The sequence below is a fragment of the Cavia porcellus genome, unplaced genomic scaffold (genome assembly GCF_034190915.1).
Source record: "Cavia porcellus strain 051 isolate PalLab524CR breed Dunkin Hartley unplaced genomic scaffold, mCavPor4.1 scaffold_19, whole genome shotgun sequence".
In the NCBI taxonomy this organism is placed as follows: Eukaryota; Metazoa; Chordata; class Mammalia; order Rodentia; family Caviidae; genus Cavia; species Cavia porcellus.
In genome coordinates, this window is record NW_026947502.1 from 1,257,067 (window position 1) to 1,280,703 (window position 23,637).

General features: G+C 39.4%; 1 protein-coding gene across 4 annotated transcripts in view; it reads left to right on the forward strand.

The window, feature by feature from the left end:
• The window catches only part of Rnf130 (ring finger protein 130), a 126,480-nt gene that overhangs the window by 34,988 nt on the left and 67,855 nt on the right, over positions 1 to 23,637 (forward strand). For all 4 annotated transcript variants that reach the window (XM_063230460.1, XM_063230459.1, XM_063230461.1 and 1 more), the window contains exons 2-3: positions 7,201 to 7,395; positions 23,387 to 23,637. In XM_063230460.1, the coding sequence (XP_063086530.1) occupies positions 7,201 to 7,395; positions 23,387 to 23,637 (446 nt within the window). The remainder of the gene's footprint in view (positions 1 to 7,200; positions 7,396 to 23,386) is intronic.

Genomic DNA, 23,637 nt, shown 5'->3' on the forward strand with positions numbered 1-23,637 from the left:
TGGTATGCTTGTTAGTATCAACCCTAAAAGTAGAGGCAACTACTCTGACAAGATGTAAAGGATATCCATACTGGTATTAACTATTAACAGCTCTCAAATCCTACAATGCTTTCAAAGTTAAGTTTTTATAAAAATAGGTAATACTATGTTTAACTATAATAAGCCGGTGTTGTGGACAAATCTATTGAAAATAACAAGAGAAAACATAGTAACTACGGAAGATCATCTATATTGTGGTCTTATATGTCTTATCCATTGCATGTTTTTCTAGGAAATTGTTTTGCTGTCTTGCTACGACTTGGTTTTCCCTATAATACAGAGAGGATAGATATATATGTAGAAATTCACACATGAGTTTTTTTTTTAATTATTTACGGGAACAGATTATATAATGCAAGATGTAATGAACAGATACTCTGAGGAAGAGACGCTAAGAAACCCGAGGTTAATTTTGTAGCATTATGATATAAATTCTAGCAATACTATTGTTCGCTGATTAGAATGACATTGGACTGGTTTCTTGAGTTCAATTTCAGCATATGTAGAGATGGGGACAGCTATCACAAAGAGAGAGATGCGATGGTAGTTATTATTGTCTTCCCTAATGTTAGATCTTGAAGACCTAGAGGGCCTTCATCATCCTTTAATGATTTGATTAATTCTATAATATGCAATAAGTATATAAAGTGGGTGAAGATGGGGACAGCTATTTGTAGGAAACTGGAGACAGTTGGATGGACGGTGGGGATCTCCAGTGGACTTGCTTTGAAATCTGTGTTTCTTTAAATTGTTTTTTTAACTGTTTTGTTCTGTTTTGATATGTTTGATCTTGCCCTCTTTGAGATGTAAAACGGGTGTGTGGGACTGATGACCATATTGCTGAGCTTTTGTTCGATCATTGAGCAGAACTGTTTGTAGTGTCACTTTTTGAATGTCATTCTAAATGCTTTGATTCTATAACCTGAGCAGCTGTTTCTGGGATGACAATGTGTAACTTATCAACCAGCAATTTCTTACCGTTTGTTTTTCTGTAATTTTGTATTATTTCTACCTTTTTTTTAAATTTCCATGTATTTTTTTGTTTCCTTTTCTTTAAATAAAAAAAAATTGGAGGAGTAAAGCACAACCATGTGCCACATATCTTAGTCCACAAGAGGTGCATAATGTACAGGTGTCACCTAACCATACAGTCCTCAGACACACATCTCTGTTAAATGACACACCTGTAGGTACAAAGTTAGGAGAAATTTGAGACTTACAAGTTAACAGAAAATTAAGAGAAAAGAGACATTTTCAACAAGACTACCCAATAAAGATAAGTAGTAACAAAGAATAAGACTAGATTTCATTTTTGAAAGTCAGAAATAGTAAGGTAATAAATAATGTCCACATAAATGGATACAAGAACAAAAACCAGATCCAGGTCAGTAGCTGAACATTGAGACTAAAATTTAGAAATTGAAACAAAAATGAAGAATTCTGTCTTTTCTCTTGAATCATAAAATTTATAACAAAAGGAAAATGAAGACAAGGTAGACACGTAAAAGATTAGAGATTATCTATTTGAGAAATGGGAAAGCAAATAATCAGAATATGTCTGACAGTGAAAAGTAACTATATACTTTTTGTTTTGTAGGAAATAACTGGTAGGACATTACCCCAGCCAGTGCATTGTACTTTTTTTAGAGGGGTGCTGAGGATAGAACCCAGGGCTTCTGCGACACTCTGGCCCTATTTCTATTTTTTGTGCTGAGGCAAGGCTGTAAGTTCTGTTGCCTACTCTGGGCTTGAACTCCTCCATCTGCCTCCCAGACTGCTGGGATTACAGGTGCCTGGCTTATTTTTTAATGTCAGTTTTGGCTTATTTTCCATCAGTCCTTCTTTTTCTTCCTTCATCAAGTTGTTAAGTATTTACCATGTGCCAGACATAGTGGAAGAGATGCTAGATCTCACATTCTGGAAGGAGAGACTCAAAAATAAACACGCAGTTACTAGCACAGTATGACAAATGCAAGCTGGCTGCAGTCTCAGGATGCCATGGCAACTTGAGAAAAGTACTCAGTTCAGTCTTGGAAGGCAGGGAAAGCATGCTGGAGAAAACCTTCCAAGCAGAATGCAACCCTCATGAGTGGGGTCAGTAGTGAGGGGTGGATCTGGCATCTCAGGAGGAGGAAGCAGCATACACAGGCTCCAAGAACAGGTGGCAGGTCTAGGCAGTTGCCCAGTGCCTGCAGCAAATATGGCAGCCTTCTCGACTACCATTGCAGAAAAATGTTTATCTAGGGTCTTGCTTTTGCTCCCATCTCGAGAGACTACAGCCTGCTGCAAGTTGAATCTCAGAGCAAGGAAGGAAACCATTTACCCACACATGACAGGGAGACTGCTGCTTACTGGGTAGTGTATTTGCATTTTTAAGAGACAAGGCTCATTGAATCAAATGAATCAAAGTTGAAAGCTTCAGACTGATGGGAGTGGGGAAGAGATTTCATCCATCATGTATTATATATAACCCTTTTGGTATTTTTATTTTGTTTGTGCCAGAATATTCTTTTTCTTTGCTCTTTACCGTTTTGAGGCCTTTTTCTCTGAGCTGGATAATCTTCCATCCATAGAGTGTTGCAGCTTGCATTTCGTGTCATCACATTTGATAAGAGCACAACAGCAGGGCTAGGAATTTCTGCATGTCCATCTTTTCTAAGTTGAAAGTTTTCAAGAACTCCATGTAGGTTTGAATGTCCACTAAACTTTTATACTATGCTTTTTTCTCGCTTTTCTAAGTATTCTTCTTGATGTTACTTTCTACTCTGTTGATATCTGTGTGCCAGTCGTGCCACCTCAATAAATTTAGAGAATTTTTTTTTAGACAGAATCTTGTCAATCTGCTGAATTGTTCAGGCTGGGCTCATACTCCAAATTCTTCTTCCTCAGCCTCCCAGAGTGCCGGAATTACAGCGTGGACCACCATGCAGGGCTAATCAAAACCAAGGTGTTTGTTCCATTGTACTTCTCTTTGGTGTTTAGCAGGTTGCTAAGAACATAAGTTAATGTGTTCCTCCCATAACTGATTCCTATCAATAGGTAGATAGGTTCAGGAGTTTGTTTTATTTTGTTTTGCCTTGTGCTATTATAAAACATTTCTAGGCAGAGGAAATTCGGAATTGCTATGTGAAGAGATGATATATTAATTAGAGTATAGTAATCATTTTATAACATGAGGTGTGATTAAAAGATAACGGTGAATGTTTAAATTTTGAAAATTTATTCCAGTAAAAGGCACGTTTCCATTAATCACTCAGAATATTCTTCCTCACTGTGAACACACAAACCTTCCTTCTTGCCACTTTCCAAAGCTGCTCTGGAAGTCCTCCCTTGGGAGTGTCTTTAGTTGTACTGTCATGGCTGCTTCAGTGTCCTGAATCAGTTCAAAGCTTTTACCTTTCAAGGTCATTTTGACTTTGGGGAAGAGCCAGAAGTCACATGGTACCAGATTTGGCAGGTAAGGTGCATGTGAATGCACTGTAATGTTTTCATAAGATTGCTGCTTCTTTAGGTGACAGAGGGAACAGCATTCACCATATTTTTTATCACATCTTGAAAGATAGAAATTCCACAACAGTGTCAGAAAGTAGCAACAATAAGGGGATAAGTGTGTTCAAAGCAAGGGGAAGGGTTTTGGCAGGGGTTAATGGCAGTGTCTCTTTTACTGAAATAAATTTTATTTATTTGTTCAGCTTTTTGAGACAGGATCTTGCTTTGAATTCAGGCTGGTCTTAAACTCACTAGGTAGCCTAAGCTTTTAGTGGTTGATACTATGCAGCCTTTTCCTGCTTTAACATGAGTTCCCTTATAAATTGTTTAAATATGTAAACCTCATTAAATTTTTGTGTGTGTATCTTTTTCTAAGACCGAGTATTGCTATGCAGTTTAGGCTGGCCTCGAGCTCCCTTTGTAGCCCAGGCTGGTTTTGCATTTGCAAAGATCCTCCTGCCTCAGTCTACAGAGTGCTAGGAGTGCAGACGAATAGACATGTGCTACACACCCAGCTTCAACTCATTAACTTTTGAGTTAGTACTGCTTAATCACAGTGGCCAGTTTTTTGGAAAGTTTTTTAGAACTGTTAGTATTATTTCTGTTACTTGTACTATTTTTTCATTACAGGAAGGAATAATATAGATGAATAAGCACACTGAGTGTTAAGTGATTATGAAACACTTTATTTTCTTCTTCAAAATAATAAATACTGCTTACTGGGACAGAGACTTGCATATCTTATTCTCGGTTGGTATTGTATATTGTATTCTTTTTTTTTTTTTTTTTTTTTTTTTTTGGTCTTTTTCCTTTTCATTGGTACCAGGGATCGAACTCACAACTGCCTGCTTGCAAGGCAGGCATTTATGCCGCTGAGCTAAATCTCCAGCCCCTTATATTGTATTCTTGATATAGATGATTTTAGAACCTTTTATAGATGATGATTTGGAGGAACTTTTGGGACAAGAGCACCCTTCACTCCTGGGGTCTATCTTTAGGGTTTGCTTGCACCTGCAGTACTCAGGATCTCTTCGTAGTGGGTGGAAACTCCTGCAGTGAGATTTCAAATTTCTCTTCAGTTAGGTTTGGCATGTTTTATTCCATGGTGGCATTCCTTGCGGTGTATCTTTCCATGTTGAGACATCGGGAATATTATCGACTTGCTGGTCTCTGTGGACTGGGGCACTGTGAAAAGAAACGGGTGACAGTTGAGGTTTGGGGAGCATCGCTGATAGGAGCCAGGGCGCGCGGGAGGAAAGGCTGCTGTGGGGAAGTCACATACATTGGCTCAGAGAATCATGAAGCATCAAACTGGATCGCTAGGATGGATACTCGAGAGAAGGAAAGGGAAGCCCTCATGAGTAAAGGAATTATTACAGGCTTTTTTACAAATGTAACTGTGAGATAAACAGTATCTCAATCTTCACAACTAAATTAAAGATGAGAGAATTTAGGTTACCTGTGGCAGTGACTGAACCGGCAAGTAGACGATCTGGAGTTAGACCCAAGGTCTTGCTGATTCTGCAAACACGTTTCTTTACATCATTGTAAATGCATGTGAAACTGCAGTAAGCAAGGATAAGTCACAGAAAAATGAGTAAGTTTCACGGGATACAAGCTTACAGAGCCTTTTAAGTACTCTTGATTTCTGCATGTTCTGCCAGGGATTAGGTAGCAGTGTGTTTTAAAACCAGTTCTTTGATTGCTCCCTGTTAGGATACAGTATTGGATGACTTCCTAAGACAATGAGGTTGTCACAACACATTGCCTAATGCTTGTATTTTAAAACAGCATAATTATCTGTGAAACAGATACCACTGGAAGTAAATAATCTGTTTCAAGATTTTAAAATTTCATAATCCAGTGACTGTGTCTTTCAGTAGTTAACTACTAGTTGGCCACGGTGGCACAGGCTCCTAATCCCAGCACCTAGGGGGACTGAGGTAGGAAAGTCACAAGTTGGAATTTATTTGGGCAATTTAGCAAGACTGACTTGGAATTTTTAAAAAGCGCTGGGGTGTAACTCAGTGGCAGAATGCTTGTCTAGTATTGTAATACTTGGGTTCGATCCCCAGTATCACACCCCCTCAAAAGAAAGTTTGAAACTGTGACAGCCCTCCGCATTTACTTTTTATTAACAGTGCTGAGGATCAAACCAAGGTCCCTACACATGTGACACAGGCACTGTAGCCCTGAGCTTTACCCCCAACCCCCTCTTTGAATTAAGGAAAAGATGTAGAGTTTTAGAGTACAAAAAGTTATAAATCTTATCGATCACGGTAAATTGTGAAAATATTCATCTCCTAACTTACTGTGTGTTCAGAGGCCACTCTGGTTACCATCCCTTACCATGATCATTATACCAAAGCTTGAAGATATTTAAGTCAGAATAGTAGGTGGGATTTTTTTTTCCTCTGAAGTTAGCAGCATCTCTGAATTTTACAAATCATTACTAATCACTAAGTGTTTAGTTTCTTTTGCTAAGCATTGTGCTTCTAGGTTGTAGAGAGAAAACATTTCCTCACCCATGTCATCTCTTTATATCCTGTGTACTGTAGCAGTTATTAATTAATGTTGCATTTGAGGTTGTTTTTGTTTTGAGACAGGACCTCACTGTAATTTAGGCTGGCTTTGAGCTTTGTGTTAACCTAGACTGGCTTCAAAGCCATGACCCTCCGGACTCGGTTTCTCCATTGCTGGAACTGTAAGCCTGTGCCACCATGTCCAGCCAGTGGTTGATTTTTTTTTGTGACTTACTCCCTGTGAAGGCTACCTATGCATCAGAGTGCTGTGTTCCCGTCTCCCTTTCCAGTGCACTCAGGACAGGCAAAGACTGAAGCAGTGGGTCCGCTTTTATTCTGTGCCTTGCTTTGGTGGCTCGTTTCTCCTCCTGGGCTGCCCGTCTCTTTTAAATATGACAGTGGGGTGAGAAGAGCAGCCAAGGATGTCTTTATATGATCCCGCAGATGGTGTCAAGAATTATGACCACGTGGAAAATTAAAAACCAAGTTTGGTGGAAACATACCATGTCATATAACTTACAAGCCCAAGGGGGGTGGTGTATATGATGTCTTTATGTGCCTTGTTAGGTGATACAGTACGTGTCTTAATATAGAGATATAATTTTTATTAATAAATATAAATTAGAGAAACGTTCTTTCATGTCAACAGAAATTTTAAATATAGGCAAATACTGAAATTTTCTAATTTCTTTTGACATTTACCAAGAAATTTCTTCAAACATGCTTGATTTCCACAAGACTTTGATAATTGAACTAAATGTTACATTGGCTTCTTCAGTTTCCCTAAGCAGAATTAGTCTCCTATTTCTTTACAATGGTAGGGTGTGTGTGTAGTGCCTAGTAAGTGCAAATGAGTGAGCAGAAAGCCAGGGCTGGAGCTGTGACTTGGGTTTCTGGAGTTTCCTTCCTCTTCTCTTACCAACCTATCGTGGATGTTAACTGTCTTTCAATTCGTTGTCAGACTGCATCTCTCTTCCTGTGCAGATGTTGGTGCAGATTCATTGCATCATTCTTGGTGTATGTATTTATAGTTCTGTGGTCAGTGAAATGTCAGAGTGCTGTCAATCTATATAATATTCAGAGAATAGTTGAGCACTTTGATAAAGACTTGATATATGTCATTAATTTTTTTTTCTTTTCTTTCATCTAGTTGCTGATCATCTGGGTTGTGATCCTCAAACTCGGTTCTTTGTTCCTCCTAATATCAAACAGTGGATTGCCTTGCTGCAGAGGGGAAATTGCACATTTAAAGAGAAAATATCACGGGCTGCTTTCCACAATGCAGTTGCCGTAGTCATCTACAATAATAAATCCAAAGAGGAGCCAGTCACGATGACTCACCCAGGTAAAGAATAAAAGGGGCTTATAGATTTTGTTTTTCTCCTTGGAAATTATTACTTTAAAGGCAGACATTCTACTTCTGGTATAATCAAATAACTTTCAGTATAATTCTATGATTATATTTATTTTTGGTATTGCCATTTGTTTGTCAAGATACATGTCATTTTTCTTTGGTTGATTTTTGTCTTAAATAATGACAAAAATAGTCTGTAAAACTTGGATTTATTAAGTGACTGGCTGTGATCGTATCCTTAGTTGTTTTCCATTTCTACATTTTCTCTATAACTTTGAGAGATAATGTATTTGATTTGAAATCATTCACCCAGATTACTTCATGGAATCTCAAGGATTACCTGTCTGGGAAGTATTCTTTCAGTAGGGTAATTGTTGAAACTACTTACTGATTAGTGTACCTGCAATAGTAACAATGTTTGTTAATTTCTTGTAGAAATACTTAGTGTATTTCTAATGTAATCATTTTTATAACAGTAGTTATAACTTACTGAGCACTTACTATATATATATATACACACACACACACACACTCTAATTCCAGCACTTGGAAGACTGAGGCAGGAGGATCCTTGTGAGTTGAGGGCTGGGTTTATTTTAGCTCACAGTTTGTTGTTAGTTTCAGTCTGTAGAGAGCTGGCTCCAAGGCCAGGCAGCATGGCAGAGGTGGCAGGGCAGAGAGAAGGCAGCAGTCTTCCTTCTTCCCTTCTTGGTCACCCAGGCTGCAAGCCTATTGGCTGGTGCCATCCACTCTCAAGGTGAGTCTTCCCTCCTGAGTAAATCCATTAGCCACACTCAGAATTTTGCCTGACCAGTCAGTGGGCTAATCCAGGTCACACGCTCATGAGCCAGGACCTCGCACCCGTGCCCCAGCATCACAGCCATGATCCAGTCACTCCCAAAGCCCCACCTGTGAGCACATGAGGCTTTTGGAGGACACCTAGAGAGAAGACGTAACACTTTCCTTGGTGTAGGTATTCTCCCTGTCTTAAGGACCAGGGACCAAACCAGGTAAGGACACATACAAGATTGCTCAAACCCAAGTTTGCTAATACTCAGTTCAGTTTACCAGCCCATCTCTTAAAGTTGAAACCTAAAGTTCAGTTTTGCATTCATAAAAATTTATGTCTTATTTAAAGAATTAACTTTTTTTCTGTATTTGCATGTGCGTGTGTGTGTGTGTGTGTGTGTGTGTGTGTGAGAGAGAGAGAGAGAAAGAGAGAGAGAGAGAGAGAGAGAGAGAGAGAGCGGGTTTCAGCATGTCTAGGCTGGCCTTAAATTTGCCAAGGCTGGCCTGGAACTCAGTGATCCTCCTGCCTCAGCCTCCCACGTGTTGGTATTACAGGCATGTGCCACTACAGCCAGCCTAACTTTTTCTATCTTGATAGACTAATGCAAATGGATTTATTTTTATTCTGTGGCTGGTTTTGTTTTAAACTAAAACTGTATTTTTCCTCATTACAAAAGAAAACATAAGCCTATTATATAAAAACTGAAAGTTAAAAAGAATAAAACCGAAGGTGTGAAAAAAGTTTTAATCCCCGGAAGTTAGTGGACTCCTGTGACTTAATTTCTTTATGAAAACCAAAAGGAATTAAAGAGGCATCTAATTGGGCTGCATCTCTGTGTGGAAAACTGGTTTCAAAATGGTAGTTCTTCTGCTGCCATCTCATTTTTTTTTTCACCTTTGTCTTAGTGGGAAGAAAACATATTTGAAACTTTGGACCCTAAGGTAGCTTATTCTCATGCCATGTTAATTTCTTCTTTACTAAAAACAGGAAGAAAAATGAGCAAGGAGAAACTCGGCTGAGCAAAATGTGTTTCTCTTTTCCAGTGATGTTACTTTATGCACACAAACCACAGAAAAGTACCTAGAAAAAGAATCTTTTAATAAAAGTGTAGGAAGATCTGGGGATAAGAAGAGAAGAATTGAAATTTTTTTTAAATTTATTTTTGTTTGCAGTGGGAAGGGTGTCTGTAGTTAATGTAGAATTCCCATCTTTATTCCTTAAAACAGTTTACTTAGATATATTTATTGATGACCTATAGAAATGGGACAGATAAAGTTTTGGAAAATGCTTGAAATGTTTGCTATTTATAGAGACACCTAGTGCTTATTAACATGTTAAGATATCCAAGAAGTCTTAAAGAACCTGTTTTATTTTGATTAATCTAATGCTTCCTGAATTTGTTCGACCATGAAGTTCTTTTATCACAGCTTAACATGTAACAACAAAAATAAATTTAGTAATAGAGTTTAATATTCATAGGAAAATGGCCTTCGTGAATGGAAGTGTGCCTAAGGGCAGTGATTAGATTTTTATATTGTGATAAGATATAGTCAGAATATATAAAGAAATAATATACATCAATAATAGACCTAATTTTACTTTTTATGTACAATGTGGTACTAGGGGTTGAACCCAGCACCTCGCATGTGCTTGACTACATTCCAGCCCTCTTTAAATTTTTATTTTTATTCTTATTCTTTATTTTTATTTTTATTTTGACAGAGGGTCTTGTTAAACTACCCCAAATGACCTCAAACTTGTGATCCCCCCCCTTAGCCTCCTAAATAGCTGAGGTTACTGACATGTGCCATGTGCTCCACTTAAGTGCGTAAAGGATTAAATGATTAGATGTTTAATTAATCATTAGAAAAATGGGCTGGGGATTTAGCTCAGCAGCCTAAGCACCTGCCTGGCAAGTGTGAGGTCATGAGTTCGATCCCTGGGTACCACAAAAAAAAAATTATTAGAAAAATGCCATCGAACAACACTGTACCATTTCACATCCTCTAGGATGACTGAATAAAAAGCTGGATAATAACAATCTTTTTAATATCAGGTTTTGTTGAGTGCATGGAGAAACTGGAACCCTCATTTCTATTCCCTAGCTTTCTGCTCTTCTGTTTCTTCATATTTGAGACAAAATGTTGAGACACTAACAACTCCTTGTATTCCAGCTTGGTGTCTCTGAGTTGAGTTTTTGTCTTACCTTTCTGTTTGCAAGTGATCCACAGAGAGCCTTGTATAAAGTAATTGAATTGCCTTTTTAAAAATTTCTTTACCTTAAGGAGAGGAAAACAATAAAAACGACACAAAAGTTCAAAATAAGAGAAAATTAACAATGATGAATATATTGCATATTGCTGTCTTCAAAGTAATTGCTCATAAGATATAAGTATGCAAAATTGATCAAATAATATAAGCACAAACCATTCTTTTCAGTGAGCTAATAGAAATTAGTAGTGTAATTATCTTAGCTATCTTGCATCTCTATTATTCTTTTCCCTTTATTTTCTCCTTTCTCCCATCCAGCTGTTCTTTCCTTTTGAGCAGTTTCTTTCCCTTTCACAATATCCATGGTACATTTTGGATATTATTTATTCTTTTAGTTTACACTATGGATTCAATACAATGTTTAAACATGTGAGTCTGATTTATTTCACTTATGAGTTGCATCCATTTATCTGTAAAAGCCTTGAGTTTATCCTTCTTTATGGCTGAGTAGTACTCCATTGTATAAAAATACCACATCTTTTTTATCCATTCCTTGGTTGATGGACATTTGGGTTGTTTCCAAGATTGAACTATTACAAATTGTGCTGCTATGTACATGGATACACCATATATCACTGTGGTGTATGGTACTTTTAATTATTCTGGGAAAATATCCACAAGGGGAATAGTAGGGTTGAATGGGACCTCTTAGTTCTAGTTTTCTAAGAATCTCCACACTGATGTACACAGTAGTTCTACCAGTCTGCACTCCCACTAACCGCAAAGAAGGGCTCATTTTCCCCCACAGCATCCCAGCGTTTATTATTGGCTGATTTCTTGACAGTAGCCATTCTTTCTGTGGCAGGATAGAATCTCAGTTGCTTTGCTCAGTTCAGTGATGTTGAACATTTTCATGTATTCATTTGCCATCTGTGTGTTTGGATTGGGCCTTTGACTTTGGGGGGCTCTGCTTTTTTTAGTTCTTTATATGTTCTAGATTTAAATCCTTTATTATCAAAGGACAGTTGGCTAATATTTTTTCTCACGCAGTGGGGTTTTTTTCCCTTTGTTATTCATTTCTTTTGATGTGCAAAAACTTTTTTAATATGATGAGGTAGCAGTTGCTTTCATTCAATTAAGATAATTTTATTATCTAGCTTGCTGTTTAAAGATAACTGCACATTGCCAAGTAGAAGTACTGCACTGGGTCTCATTGCCTTGTCAGCCACGCCTCAAGAGCTTGCAGTGCTTGTTTCAGCAGTGCCCTTCCTCTGGTGCCTGAAGGACATTTCCCAGCTCAGGTCCATGATATCACTGACGGGAAGCACTGCTCAATATGTGGTTTCACTTGTTACCTCTCGTTAGCAGAATGTGTTCTTTGTCATGAAGCTAGCGGATGTGTGGTAGTATAAAGGGGAAGTTAGGGGCTCTTAGATACTTTAAAATAATGCACAATTGTCTGTAAATTAAGGATCTGTTTTCCTGGTTTTTAAAAATTTATATAGACTTCGTTGTTACTGTCTAGTCGTCTTAGGTACTGTCACACCATTATCTCAACAGAAGCCGCTGTGTAGACTTACGTGCATGTCTTCAAAAATATGTGAAAATTGTCAACCAAATAATGTTTTTAATCTTTGTCGATCAGTAATGTCAAGTCAATATCAGGTGTATTGTCTTTTGGGTGGTTAAGCAGAATCAGTTAAATAGTTCTTTACTTTTTTCCATCATATTTTATTTAAAAGCTTACTTAGCTCTATACTTATGTATCAGTGACTAGAAAATATAATTTGTCAAATGCACAAAATTTACTTTAAATGTAAAAACTATACTTTATGAAAATGAATAAAAATTCAGAAACATTGCACAATACCTTTGAACACCAATAACTTGGACCACTTAGTATAAATCTCTTACTGTAAAAACCCATCAAGAAAATGAAGAATAGACTGTTATTGCTTTCCAATGTAAGGTTTTTGAGCTTATAGTTGATTATGAATTTAATTGCTATAGAAGAGATGGTACTGAGCTAGCAGGAAGATAGAGCTTTAAATGATTATGTTTTTGCCTCCATTTGCAGGTATTTCGCCAGTGTCCCCACGTAGCCATACCTTTTCTTAAACTTGTAATCGTCAAAAATCTGAAACTGAAAGAGTTAATGAGCTCTCTTTAAAAAGTAAATGCAGTGGTTCCATTTAAAAACTTTCCCGTAAGCTCTTAACTTTTCCTTTATTTCTGTAAATCTTTAGTGGACTAAGGAAAACGCTTTCATCTGAGGTATTTGAGGCTACTCATCAGTTAGTCTTCATGCCTTGTTTGAACCCGTCACTTGATTTGCTTTTTTGTCTATCTCATGATAATGCTTTCCCCATTGACAGCAGAAGAGGAAGAAGGTAATAGAAAGGTCTGCATAGATTTAGAACACAATACTGGCTTAGAAATTCGTTTCACTGAAAGTGACCAACATGTATAACATAACAGACATTGTGAAACAGAAAATTTTCAAATGGGAAGGGGAACTAGAACTAAGGAAGGGCGGGTGGAAGGAAGGAAAGAAAATAAATGGACAGGATGAGAGACATTTTTAAATTGGCTAACAGTTTACATGATAATGAATTTAGACTTAATCTATGTGTTTATTGTGCTACCAGAGCCTTGCACATGCTAGGCATATAGTCTGCCACTGAGCTGCACCCCTGCCCCTTTTTATTTTTTATTTTTTATTTTTTATTTTGAGACAGGATTTCACTAAGTTGCCCAGGCTAGCCTTGAACTTGCAGTTCTCCTGCCTCAACCTCCTGAGTAGCTGGGATTACAGACATTATCACAGCGCCCAGCTAATACTGTTTTAAATGTGTTTAATTTATTGTAAGTTTTACCTTAATGGAAAAATTATGACAGTAGTACAAAGAATTCCTATAAACCTTGCACTCAGTTTTCCCTGTTGTTAGCATCATGTATTAGTATTGTACCTATGTTAATTAACCAATTAATTATTTGTACAATACTTTTGAATACCAATAACTTGGGCCACTTAGTGTAAATCTCTTACGGTAAAAGCCCATCAAGAAAATGTAGAATATACTGCTGTTGCTTTACAAGCCCATTACTTTATTCAGATTTTCATCGTTTTTACCTAATTTCCTTTCTGTGTTGCTGTTGGTGGTGAGTTTCTTTGACTTTCCTTGTTTTTGTAATATTGACAGTTTTGAAGAGTAATGGTCAGATATTTCATAGAATGTCATTCAGTTGGGATGTTAATGTTTTTCTCACCATTAGAGTAGGCTTTTAAGTTTAGGGGAGGAAAACAACAGAGGGAAAGTGCAATCAGCATGGGAAGTTTATGTCATATCACTGTAAATTACCACTTATAAAGTTGACCTAGGGGCTGGGGATTTAGCTCAGCGGCATAAGCACCTGCCTTCAAGCAGGCAGTCGTGAGTTCAATCCCTGGTACCGATAAAAATGAAAAAGACAAAAAAAAAAAAATAAAAAAAAAAAAAAAATAAAGTTGACCTGATCGCTGGCTGGGTCATATTTCCTCCTATAAAGTTAACTCTTTCCTCCTCTTCTGTGCGGTATTTGTTGGGAAGCTCTACATGTGGCCTGCACATGGTATAAAGAGTTCTTCTCAGTCCCTTAGAGCAGAGAATCTGTTGGAATGCTGGGTTTGGAATTATTTGCTTGGGTTTGTCTCTTCTGTGCTTATTAACTTCCTCAGTCATTAACTTGCATCACTGTGGACTTGATGTAACACCGTATGACTTCGTTACTCCAAGTCTTTCAGCCTTGGTCATTGGCCATGCAGTGGCAGCTTCTGTACCCTTTGACATACCCCATTATCATGGTATTAGCTGTTTGGTTTCTTTTCTGAGCACTGTTTATACTGCTATAAGATAGGCCAGATCCATCTTGCATGTAGTTGTCGTTCTAGTCTCGGAAATCAATGTTTCTTCAAGACACTCTGGCTTCCATTTATTGGAGACTGATATTAGAAACCACAATCTGGACGGTAGGTGAGCTTGCTGTCACTAGGTTGTCTGCTGCTTCTGGGCTGACAGAGCAAGTGAGTGTAGTGTTCATACCAGCACCTGTCGGAATTTCTGCACGTCTATACAAACAAATATTTTTGTGTCTAACCATCTGTATCTACATTAAGCTAAGGAATGAGTTCATATTTATATCTCCAACTGTACCACAGGGATCATTCTAGCTTTCCCCTTTACTTATCTCTAAACTTGCCAAACTTTTCCAAAAGTGAAAAATCTTGCTCCCACTACTTTATATCCATGAACTGAATTGTTCATTTCACTGAGTCCTGGGCTTATAGATTTGTAAAGATTTGAAGGTCTTTTTTGGGGTCAGATGCTGGGTATAAAAGGTGATGTATAGGCATTTTCCCCTCAATTTAAATCTTCCCTGTTTGGATATGCCTATTATATTTGACCATTCTTTCCCCATTCGGTTAAAATGATTTTTAATCAAAAATTTACAGGACACTGGGCATGGTGGTGCACACCTGTAATCCTAGCACTCGGGATGCTGAGGCAGGAAGATCACTGAGTTGAAGGCCAGCCTAAACTACACAGTGAGATTATATCTCCAAAAAAAAAAAAAAACTTACAGGAAAGCATAAAATAAGAATTGTACTTCAAAAGGACACAAAACCAGGAAGAAAAATCTGTTAGAACACAGATAAGAAAAATACTAAGTTGACTGACTGGCCAGTAGATTAAAAAAAGTTAGTAACAAGAGTTTTTGGATAGCTGGTTTAAGTAAGTAAGAGCTGAAATGGAGACTCCCTGGACCCTTTAATCTTGTGGACTTGGTGTTAGGAAATGTGTGTCATGGCCCTTAAAAACAGTATTAGCATTATGGGCTGTACCTTCATAGACATAAATAGAAGTCGAAAGATGTTTATTTCATCTACTCTTGGTACAGGAAATATTATGTTCATTTTTAACATTTTCTTCTGATACAAACATTTTAAAATGGATGTCCAGAAAAAAAATTAGATGAAAAACTCTGTTAACAATCTTATGAAACATAATTTAGAATTTCAGCCAGGCATGGTGGTGCACACCTGTAATCCCAGCATGTGGGAGGCTGAGGCAGGGTCCCCCTGAGTTCTAGGCCAGCCTGGGGCCTCAAAGTGAGTTCAAGACCAGGCTGGACTACATAATGAGACCCTGTCTCAAAAAAAGTTTTCTTTAATTTAGAGTCTCAGCATCAAAATGAATAATTACAATAACTAATCTATTGACTAAAATAGTATGAACTCATTCTGATGTAAAAGGTAAAAGTAAATTGAAAGTTTCATAAGGAATGAATATTTACCTGGTGGCAAAGTAACTCCCCGCAAAGTACTTGTTAGTGTACTTAGGGAAAAGTTAGTGGGGAAAGGGAAGTGTTCAAAGGGAAAAATAGGGAGGACATTGTTCACCAAATGATCAATGCGAATTTCATCTGGGTCAAACCTGTACACTGTCTGGTAGCATAGGCTGAAAGAGCGCAGCACAGCTTCTCTGATGTTACTGCCAGAGGCGGTGACCAGGGCCTAGCCGTGTGGGAACGAAGGCCTTCTGCAGTTCTTCGGGCTGTAATCTTCAAAGACAAAGATGTTAAGGTGGTAAATGACAAGGAAACGCACAGTGGCTCAGTGCGGCCAGGCGACTGTGCTCTGACTGCCACCTCCCGGGACATTGCTGGGAAGTCGGGCTGCGTGAGTGGGTTCTGAGTGGAGATGGTGGTTGCGGGTCTGTTACTGAGCAGCTCCTTGCTGCAGGTTGTGTTCTTTTGTCAGTTTGTCGCTGTTTGTAGAAAGCACACACTTAAGTATCTGGGGTGATGAAGTGCCAGACCAGCAGCTCACTCCAAAGAGTCTAGGTTCTGGTAAACTGGTTCCAACTTTTTGTAAGTTTTTTATTTTTTTAAGTTTTTTTTTTTTTTTAATGTGAATGAGTTGGAAGTCTTGTAGTAGTTAGTTTGGAAAAACTGAAGAGGAGTCCTGGGGAAATGCCTTTGAACATTTGAAGAAACGCTATGTGGAAGAGGAATTTTCATTGGTTCTGGAATGTGCAGCCTGGAGTTGGAATGTTTCTTAAATTCAGTAGCGCCTTACAATTTGACAGGACTCCTTTTTGTTCTTCATGATTTACAAAAGTATGATATGCCATACAGTTGATGTGCCAACATTCATCAGTAGTTGAAATACAGTGTACTTTCTCAGAGCTGCTTTTCCCAAGGACAGAACCAGCATCCATGAGTGGATATTTAGAAATCTAGATTTCAGTTTTAAAGATCTTCTGTGTACTTAAAACTACCTGTGATCTGAGTTGTTCTAGTGTGGTGGAAAAAAAACCTACCTGTGGGTAGAACCAGTTACCCTAAAGGAGTCACTGATTTGTAGGGTTCCTGTATTATATTGAAGATTGATGATCTCTCCAAACTCTTTGCTGAAGGTTTCTGACACTCTCTTCTGACTGTTCATATCTGCCCTGCCAGTGTACAAACTAAAGAAAATCTTACATGCAGGTCTATGCCCCTATCATCTTTTCTTTTTATGACACGCAAGGAACCAAACTGAGAGATGAATGAGCACAGATAGTCAGGAGGTAGTATGAGAAAGAAGAAACGGAGATTTGAATGCTGTGCATTGACTCTTTGCTCTGCTTGGGTGAGATTCAAGAACTTCCTGTGCAAGGAATAACAGAACTTGGGTTTGCTAGAAGCTTGTTCCTTGTGAGGATGACCGAGCCCAGGATCCTCAGGAATTGTTAGTCGTGTGATTCACAATTGGCTCCCATGTGTCGGCCTCATGGTTCAAGTTCAAGCTTCAGCAGAACAGAACTGGATGGTGCGATGCTGGTATTTTGTCGACTCGTTTATTGCTGCTTTCAAACCACTGCGTTTCCACAGTGGAATTTCACCTTTTACTTTCATACCGTGCACTGCATCCCTCTTTGTATCAGTCACTTTCCTGCCTGTCACTTCCCCATTCGCCACAGGCCTTGACTCCCAACTTGCTTCCCCACTTAGAGCCCTGCAGTCAAACTGAGCAGCTTTAAACTATCCCTGGATAATAAATGCTTTAACCTAAAATACCTTTCTCAGGTCTCTGATCCCTAGCTGCTCCCCTGTACCTCATCATTTCCCCCAGCTGTTGAATCACAAGTCTCAAACTTTAGTGCCCTGATCTGTGACCACTGTTGTGTCTTCCCTGTCCTCCTATGACTTGATTTTGTAGAAGCTTCTGGTTCCTTGACACCTTTATCCAAATTTCCCTCCGGCTCCACACCATTCTCCTTAGACCTCATGAGCTGCTGTCAGCCAGTTTGACCAGCAGTTTCATTGGATCAAGGGGCATCCATCAAAACATGGCTTGCTGGTCACTTGCAGGACCTTTTGGCTCCCAAGTGCCTTGAATGTCCGGTTAAGGAGACTGGACGTTATTTAGTTGATGCACCAGAATCTTTTAAACAGCAGTGGCAGGAGAAACCTATGTATCTCAGCAGGAAACCAAAACTGATTCAACTTGTCCCCTAGGTGGGTAAGAATTATTTCTGTACTCACATCATAGAAGAAATATAGCCCCCCTCTCTCCATGTCTGTCTGTCTGTCTCTCTCTCTCTCTCTCTCTTTCCTTCTCCTTTTCCTTCTCCTCTTTTTTTAAATATGAGAAGTGAGGACTGGCTTTGAAGAAATGGAAATACCGTAGATAAACAGTTGAGAAGAGATTTAAGTTAGTGTAAGTGAGAGCAGGCAGACCACACTCAAGCAGCACAGGACCTGGCCCAGTGAATGGCTTCACACAGCCTGCTAGGAAACTGCTGCACACACTGCTTCTTGTCGCTGCAGCAGGCCTTCTGGAACTGTAAAACCATCTTGAACTCTTTCACTTAAAGCATATGGTGTTCTCCTGCTCCTGTAAACATTGCTGCTGACTACCAAGTGATAATAGTATCATTGTCGACAGTGCTGGAATGCTTTGTCCTGAACATTTTTCTGGGAGGGTTCCTAAATTTATCTATCTCACTGATTTTTTAATTCCTTAAAACTTTGGCAGGTATTTGAACTCAACAGACAAATTCATCTGTTAAGGCATAAGACATTAGTTAAGTGCTATTTTATTTTCTTAGGAAACAAGCTTCTAGTGAAAACATTTATGGCAAAATCACTTCTTCCCATCTGCAGCCTAGTGCCTCAGACAGCTCCCCCACATGTTCCTGGGCTTGTCCTGGGGTTGATTCCTGGGAAAGGCAGAAGGAAAGAGGACATTTCTGACACTTCCCAGTGGGGAGACCCACTCAGGTCTGAACCTGGAACTTTTGTGGTGCTGAAAGGCTTGTGTTGCTTGGCCAGTGCCTATGTGCCTCCTGGGCCGGGGGGAAGGTACCAAAGAAGTGCCTTCCTTTACTGTCAGTGAACAGTAACCGCTCAAGTTGGACCATTCATGAAGCTGTAGCATTTGTTTAGCATCTGACAAGAAGCCTGCCAGTGGCACCTAAAACTTTGAAAGAAGAAACAGAAGTTTGGAAGTCTGAATGGCACGCTTAGATTTGAACCTAGACCTTCTAATCCAGAGCTCAAAAGATTAATTCTGAAATTCTCACTTTTGGTGGCTCAAAATTAGTTTTGTAGTCAGAATTAATAACAGTGTCATTGGGACCAAGGATATTATGTTAGCTCAGTGACATAGCACCTTCCTGGCAAGCGCAAGGTTGTGTGAATTTGAGTCCCAGTACAAAAGAAAACAAAAAAAAAGTGTTACCGTATTTTCCTACTGAATATGTTTCTTGACTGAGAAATACAATTGCTGGGAGTAGGAAGCTCTGTTTTGTAGAAAAAGTGTTTTTAGTGGGGGGAAAAGATACGTAGAAACGTAGAACTTTTGGTAATGTCTCTGGGTGCAGAATAATTTTGTAAAATGTAGAGAAACTACAGCATAAGAAAAATCTACAGTTTTGAAAATATTACTAGAGCAGTGTTTCAGGTCTTCTTGGTGAGTGGGGAAAGCACCGAGTGGACGCTTGTTAGAGAACTGGCTGTTCATGTAAACTATAAACTACGTGTTACCCACAGATTGTTCACTAGTTACAAAGAGAAACGCAGGCTGCAGCAATTGGCAGATCACAGAATCATCGAGGGGCAACAGTTGCTGTCAACAATAGAGGTGAACCTGCCACGGGCTTCCTGATGTGATGCCCTGAGAAAGCAGGATGCAGCATCACCTTGTGACTTCTTAGCAGCCATGTTTAGTTTGGAGATCTAATCATCAGGAGACCATTGTACAGGCGACATTTTCAAAGTATCTGGCTTACACCTTTCAAAAACATCAGCTTCGTGAATAATGAACCACAAGTGACTCAGGAACTATTTTAGATTGAAAGCAACCACGGAGACATGACAACCAAGCGTAATTGTCCACAGCCATACACAACTAATCAAAGCGGTTTGGGTCCTGATACAAAACTAAACAAAGCAGCTTTAAAAAAATTAAAAATGTTTTATACTATATCCTTGATTTATTAGCAGTGTTAGCCAAGGGCTTAGGAAACAAAAGTGTGATGGATGTCCCGGATATTTGTCATCTCTGCTTGAATGTTTACATCATTATGATCTAATTAATCCTTAACTCTTACCAATCACTGCTTGATTTAACTTAGTGTTCTCCTGAAGGTTAACTTTCCTCTGGCATTAATGTCTCTCCTGAGGCTGGGCCAGGCTCCCAGATCTTTAAAACAAATGTCTGAAGCATCTGGGCAGGCTTCAGACTTTAGGGTGGGAGGGCTTTTCTGCTAAGAGGGGTCCCCTGGATAACTTTTACAGACTCTGTGCCAGTACCAATTTAGGACAGCACAGTTGAGAACCCAGTGTCTTCGCTGGTACTCTGATAGTCTCCTGTAATTATTTGTTTCTCATTTTGCTGGATCGCAGGTGTCTTAGTCTCCTTTGCCATCACTCTAGTCTACTCCCCTGTGGTAGGGTGACAAAGCTATACCTATATTGGCTCCCTTTCTAATCCCCTTGATATGCTTCTTTGCCCTCCTGAGATCAGATACAGTTTTCCTGCTGTATTTGCTTTCCCATTTCTGGACACAATACGCAACACCCACAGTGTAAAGGAGAAAAGGTGGCCAGGAGTCATGGCACACATCTATAATCCCACCACTTAGGAGGTGGAGGCAGGAGGATCACCCCAAATTCAGGACCAGCATGAGCCACATAGTGAGACTCAGCCTCAAAAAGCCCAAAAACCAAAGGAAGCAAGGTGTATTTGATTCGCATGTTGAGGGATTCAGTCCTGGCTTCAGGCAGAAACAGCAGGTGGAAGGGCATGCCAGAAGAAAGCTGCTCAGTCCGTGCAGGCAAGAAGCAGAGAAGGGAGGAACCGGAAGCAACGCAGCCTTCCAGCCAGGCGTGGAGGTGCATGCCTGTGGCCCCAGTGCTCAAAGGCTGAGGCAGGAGGATCACTGCCTGGTACATAGTGAACTCGGGGCCTCAAAAAAAACACCCTTCTAGATCGCACCCCAAGTGACCACCTCCACTACCCCCCATCTTCTAATCATGCGTTCGGGTTCAGCTCCCATACTATCTGAGGATAAATCTGCTGAGGGGTGCGACATCCTCACGGCACAGTTACCTTCCAAGCACATGAGATTTTGGGGGGACCTTTGGGATCCAAAGCATAACGTGTCAATCAAGAGCTGGTCATTTGCCTGTTCCTTAGCAAGTGAAAAGAAAATAAAAAGTAAAAGAGGCAGTCATCATAGTATGTGCTCAATAAATATCATTGCATGGGCAGTTGAAATAATTAAACACTTCTTTCCCAAACAGCTTCCTATAGAGATTAGTTGATACTCATTTACTGTTCTTTGAATGAAATTACCTGGACTAGTTCCCTTGGCTACCTGTACAGCTTTCCCGCTCCTTTTCCAGCTTGAGTCTTCAAGAGGGAGCCTCAGAAATGAGTTCTAAAACCACTTGTACCTGGTGTGATTATAAAGCAATGAGACTGATTGTCATTTGTCTTTTGTGGGATCCGTCTCAGTTACTTTATAGCCAGACCTGGTATCTTAACCACAGATCCTTGCCTGTTGGACAACATTTTAAAAGCACAAACCTAAGGTTTCTAAACTGTGAGCATTAGTTTTTATTTTCTCTAATTTACCACAATGCTTGTTTCAGAAAGGTAATTAGATGTTAACTTTATTGCTTGCTTTAATTGTGCAGTCTTCTTTTTGTTTGTGGGTTTTTAATGAGTATTCTGGTAAACTGCTGTTCTGATAAAGTGGCTGGAACAATTTTGAATAAGGTAATGCGCAAATTGTGTTCCATTGGAACAGTTTTCATAAAACTCCGTTTATTACTGACTCTCCTTATTGCATATAGTCTTTGGACTGCAGTTGTAGCATAACAATGATCCTTTTAGGTAAATGTGATGAACATAAAACCAGTGTTTTAGTATTCATTCAAGAGGATTTTGAAAGGTCGAGTTTTGGGGTGTCTGCCTATTTGTTTGGTTTGGTGTTTATGTTTATATGCACAGACCTTGCTCAGATTTAAATAAGTAATTATAATTTTCTTTCCCAAATAAAATGTTGTTCCCCTTCTCCTCACTTCCAGTTTCTCTTAAGGTAGTGGTCACAAACCTGTGACATGCATGTTACTGTGTTTTTCTTTTAAGACAAAAATGTTAATATAGACTTGTTTTTTCTAAACTAAAAACCTCAGTGTTCTGGTTTAATTGCAGTTTTTGACACTTTGCAGTAAATAAGTGGGTTTCAGGTTGCAGTTAGCACTCCTCTCTAAAAGGCTTACTGTGGCTGTCTTAGGGACTCTTGGAAGGAGGCAAATTATAAAGGTTGTGTGCCCTCATGTCAGGCAGAGATGTGATCAGTGGGAGGGGCTGCCCGCTTCCTTAAGTAAAGTAGAAGCTTTGCCTTTGTGGGGAAGGGGAAGGGATAATAATGCCTGCTGTCCCCAGAGAGGTGGTTTCTTGCCGTTAATGATTACTGCTTCTGGAGAGCACACAAGGGAAAGGACCATGTGATTCAGGAGGCAACTTTAAACCAGCCTCACATTTAACTTCCCACTGGGGCCAGGGGCAGACCTCTAGACAGCTATAAAAGCTGAAGGTTTTTGATGCTGAACTAGTTGAAGCATGGACCTGTCTCAAAAACGATTTGAGTTCCAGAAGGCTCTGGAATAAACTGGGAAGGAGGCTCACCCAGTCAGGTCTAGGGATAAGACCAAAGTTAGTCGGATGTTAATAAAATGCCCTGCCATTTGGCCCTTTGTTGTCTTAGCAGTGTGACAGGTGTTTGTCCTGAGCCATGGTAGTGGATGTTACAAAGCTGCGTGCTCTGGGCCGCAATGTCTGTTACGCAGTTCCACTCAGTAGGGGTTCCACAAGTGATCCCCAGGATGGCAAGTGCAAAAAGCACCTGTGTGTACTATAAATCACTACTCTTCCCCCTTTTCTTAAGAAATTAGGGCTCTGTGGAGACCATTTTAGATAGAAAAGGCACTGTAAGTTCATCATGATTTTGTCACATTTCTATGACTGTGTATCACTATTGTTTGTCACATTTGACTGGTTTCATAGGACTTTTTAAATGTAGCTGTGGCTGGGTGTAGTGGTGCACACCTGTAATTCCAGCACTTGGGAGGCTGACGCAGGAAGATTGCCACAAGTTTGAGGCCAGTTTGGACTACATAGTGAGTTCATTCGTAGCCTAAACTACACAGCAAGACCCTGTCTCAATCTAACTGAAGTTAACTGTGAGACAAATCAATATGGTTAACTACACCCCATGCCCACTTTATTTCATTTCTGTTGAAAAGTTGAATCTGCAAATCCTTTCCACAACAAAAATTGGAGTAGTTCTTGTAAAGAACTTGCTTGCTTATGAATGTATGTGTGTATTTGCTGTTTCTACAATTTTAAATGTCACTTGAATCTGTATTTATTTTCTATTACAGGCACTGGAGACATTATTGCTGTCATGATAACAGAATTGAGGGGTAAGGATATTTTGAGTTATCTGGAGAAAAACATCTCTGTACAGATGACAATAGCTGTTGGAACTCGAATGCCACCAAAGAACTTCAGCCGTGGCTCTCTAGTCTTCGTGTCAATATCCTTTATTGTTTTGATGATTATTTCTTCAGCATGGCTCATATTCTACTTCATTCAGAAGATCAGATACACGAACGCACGCGACAGGAACCAG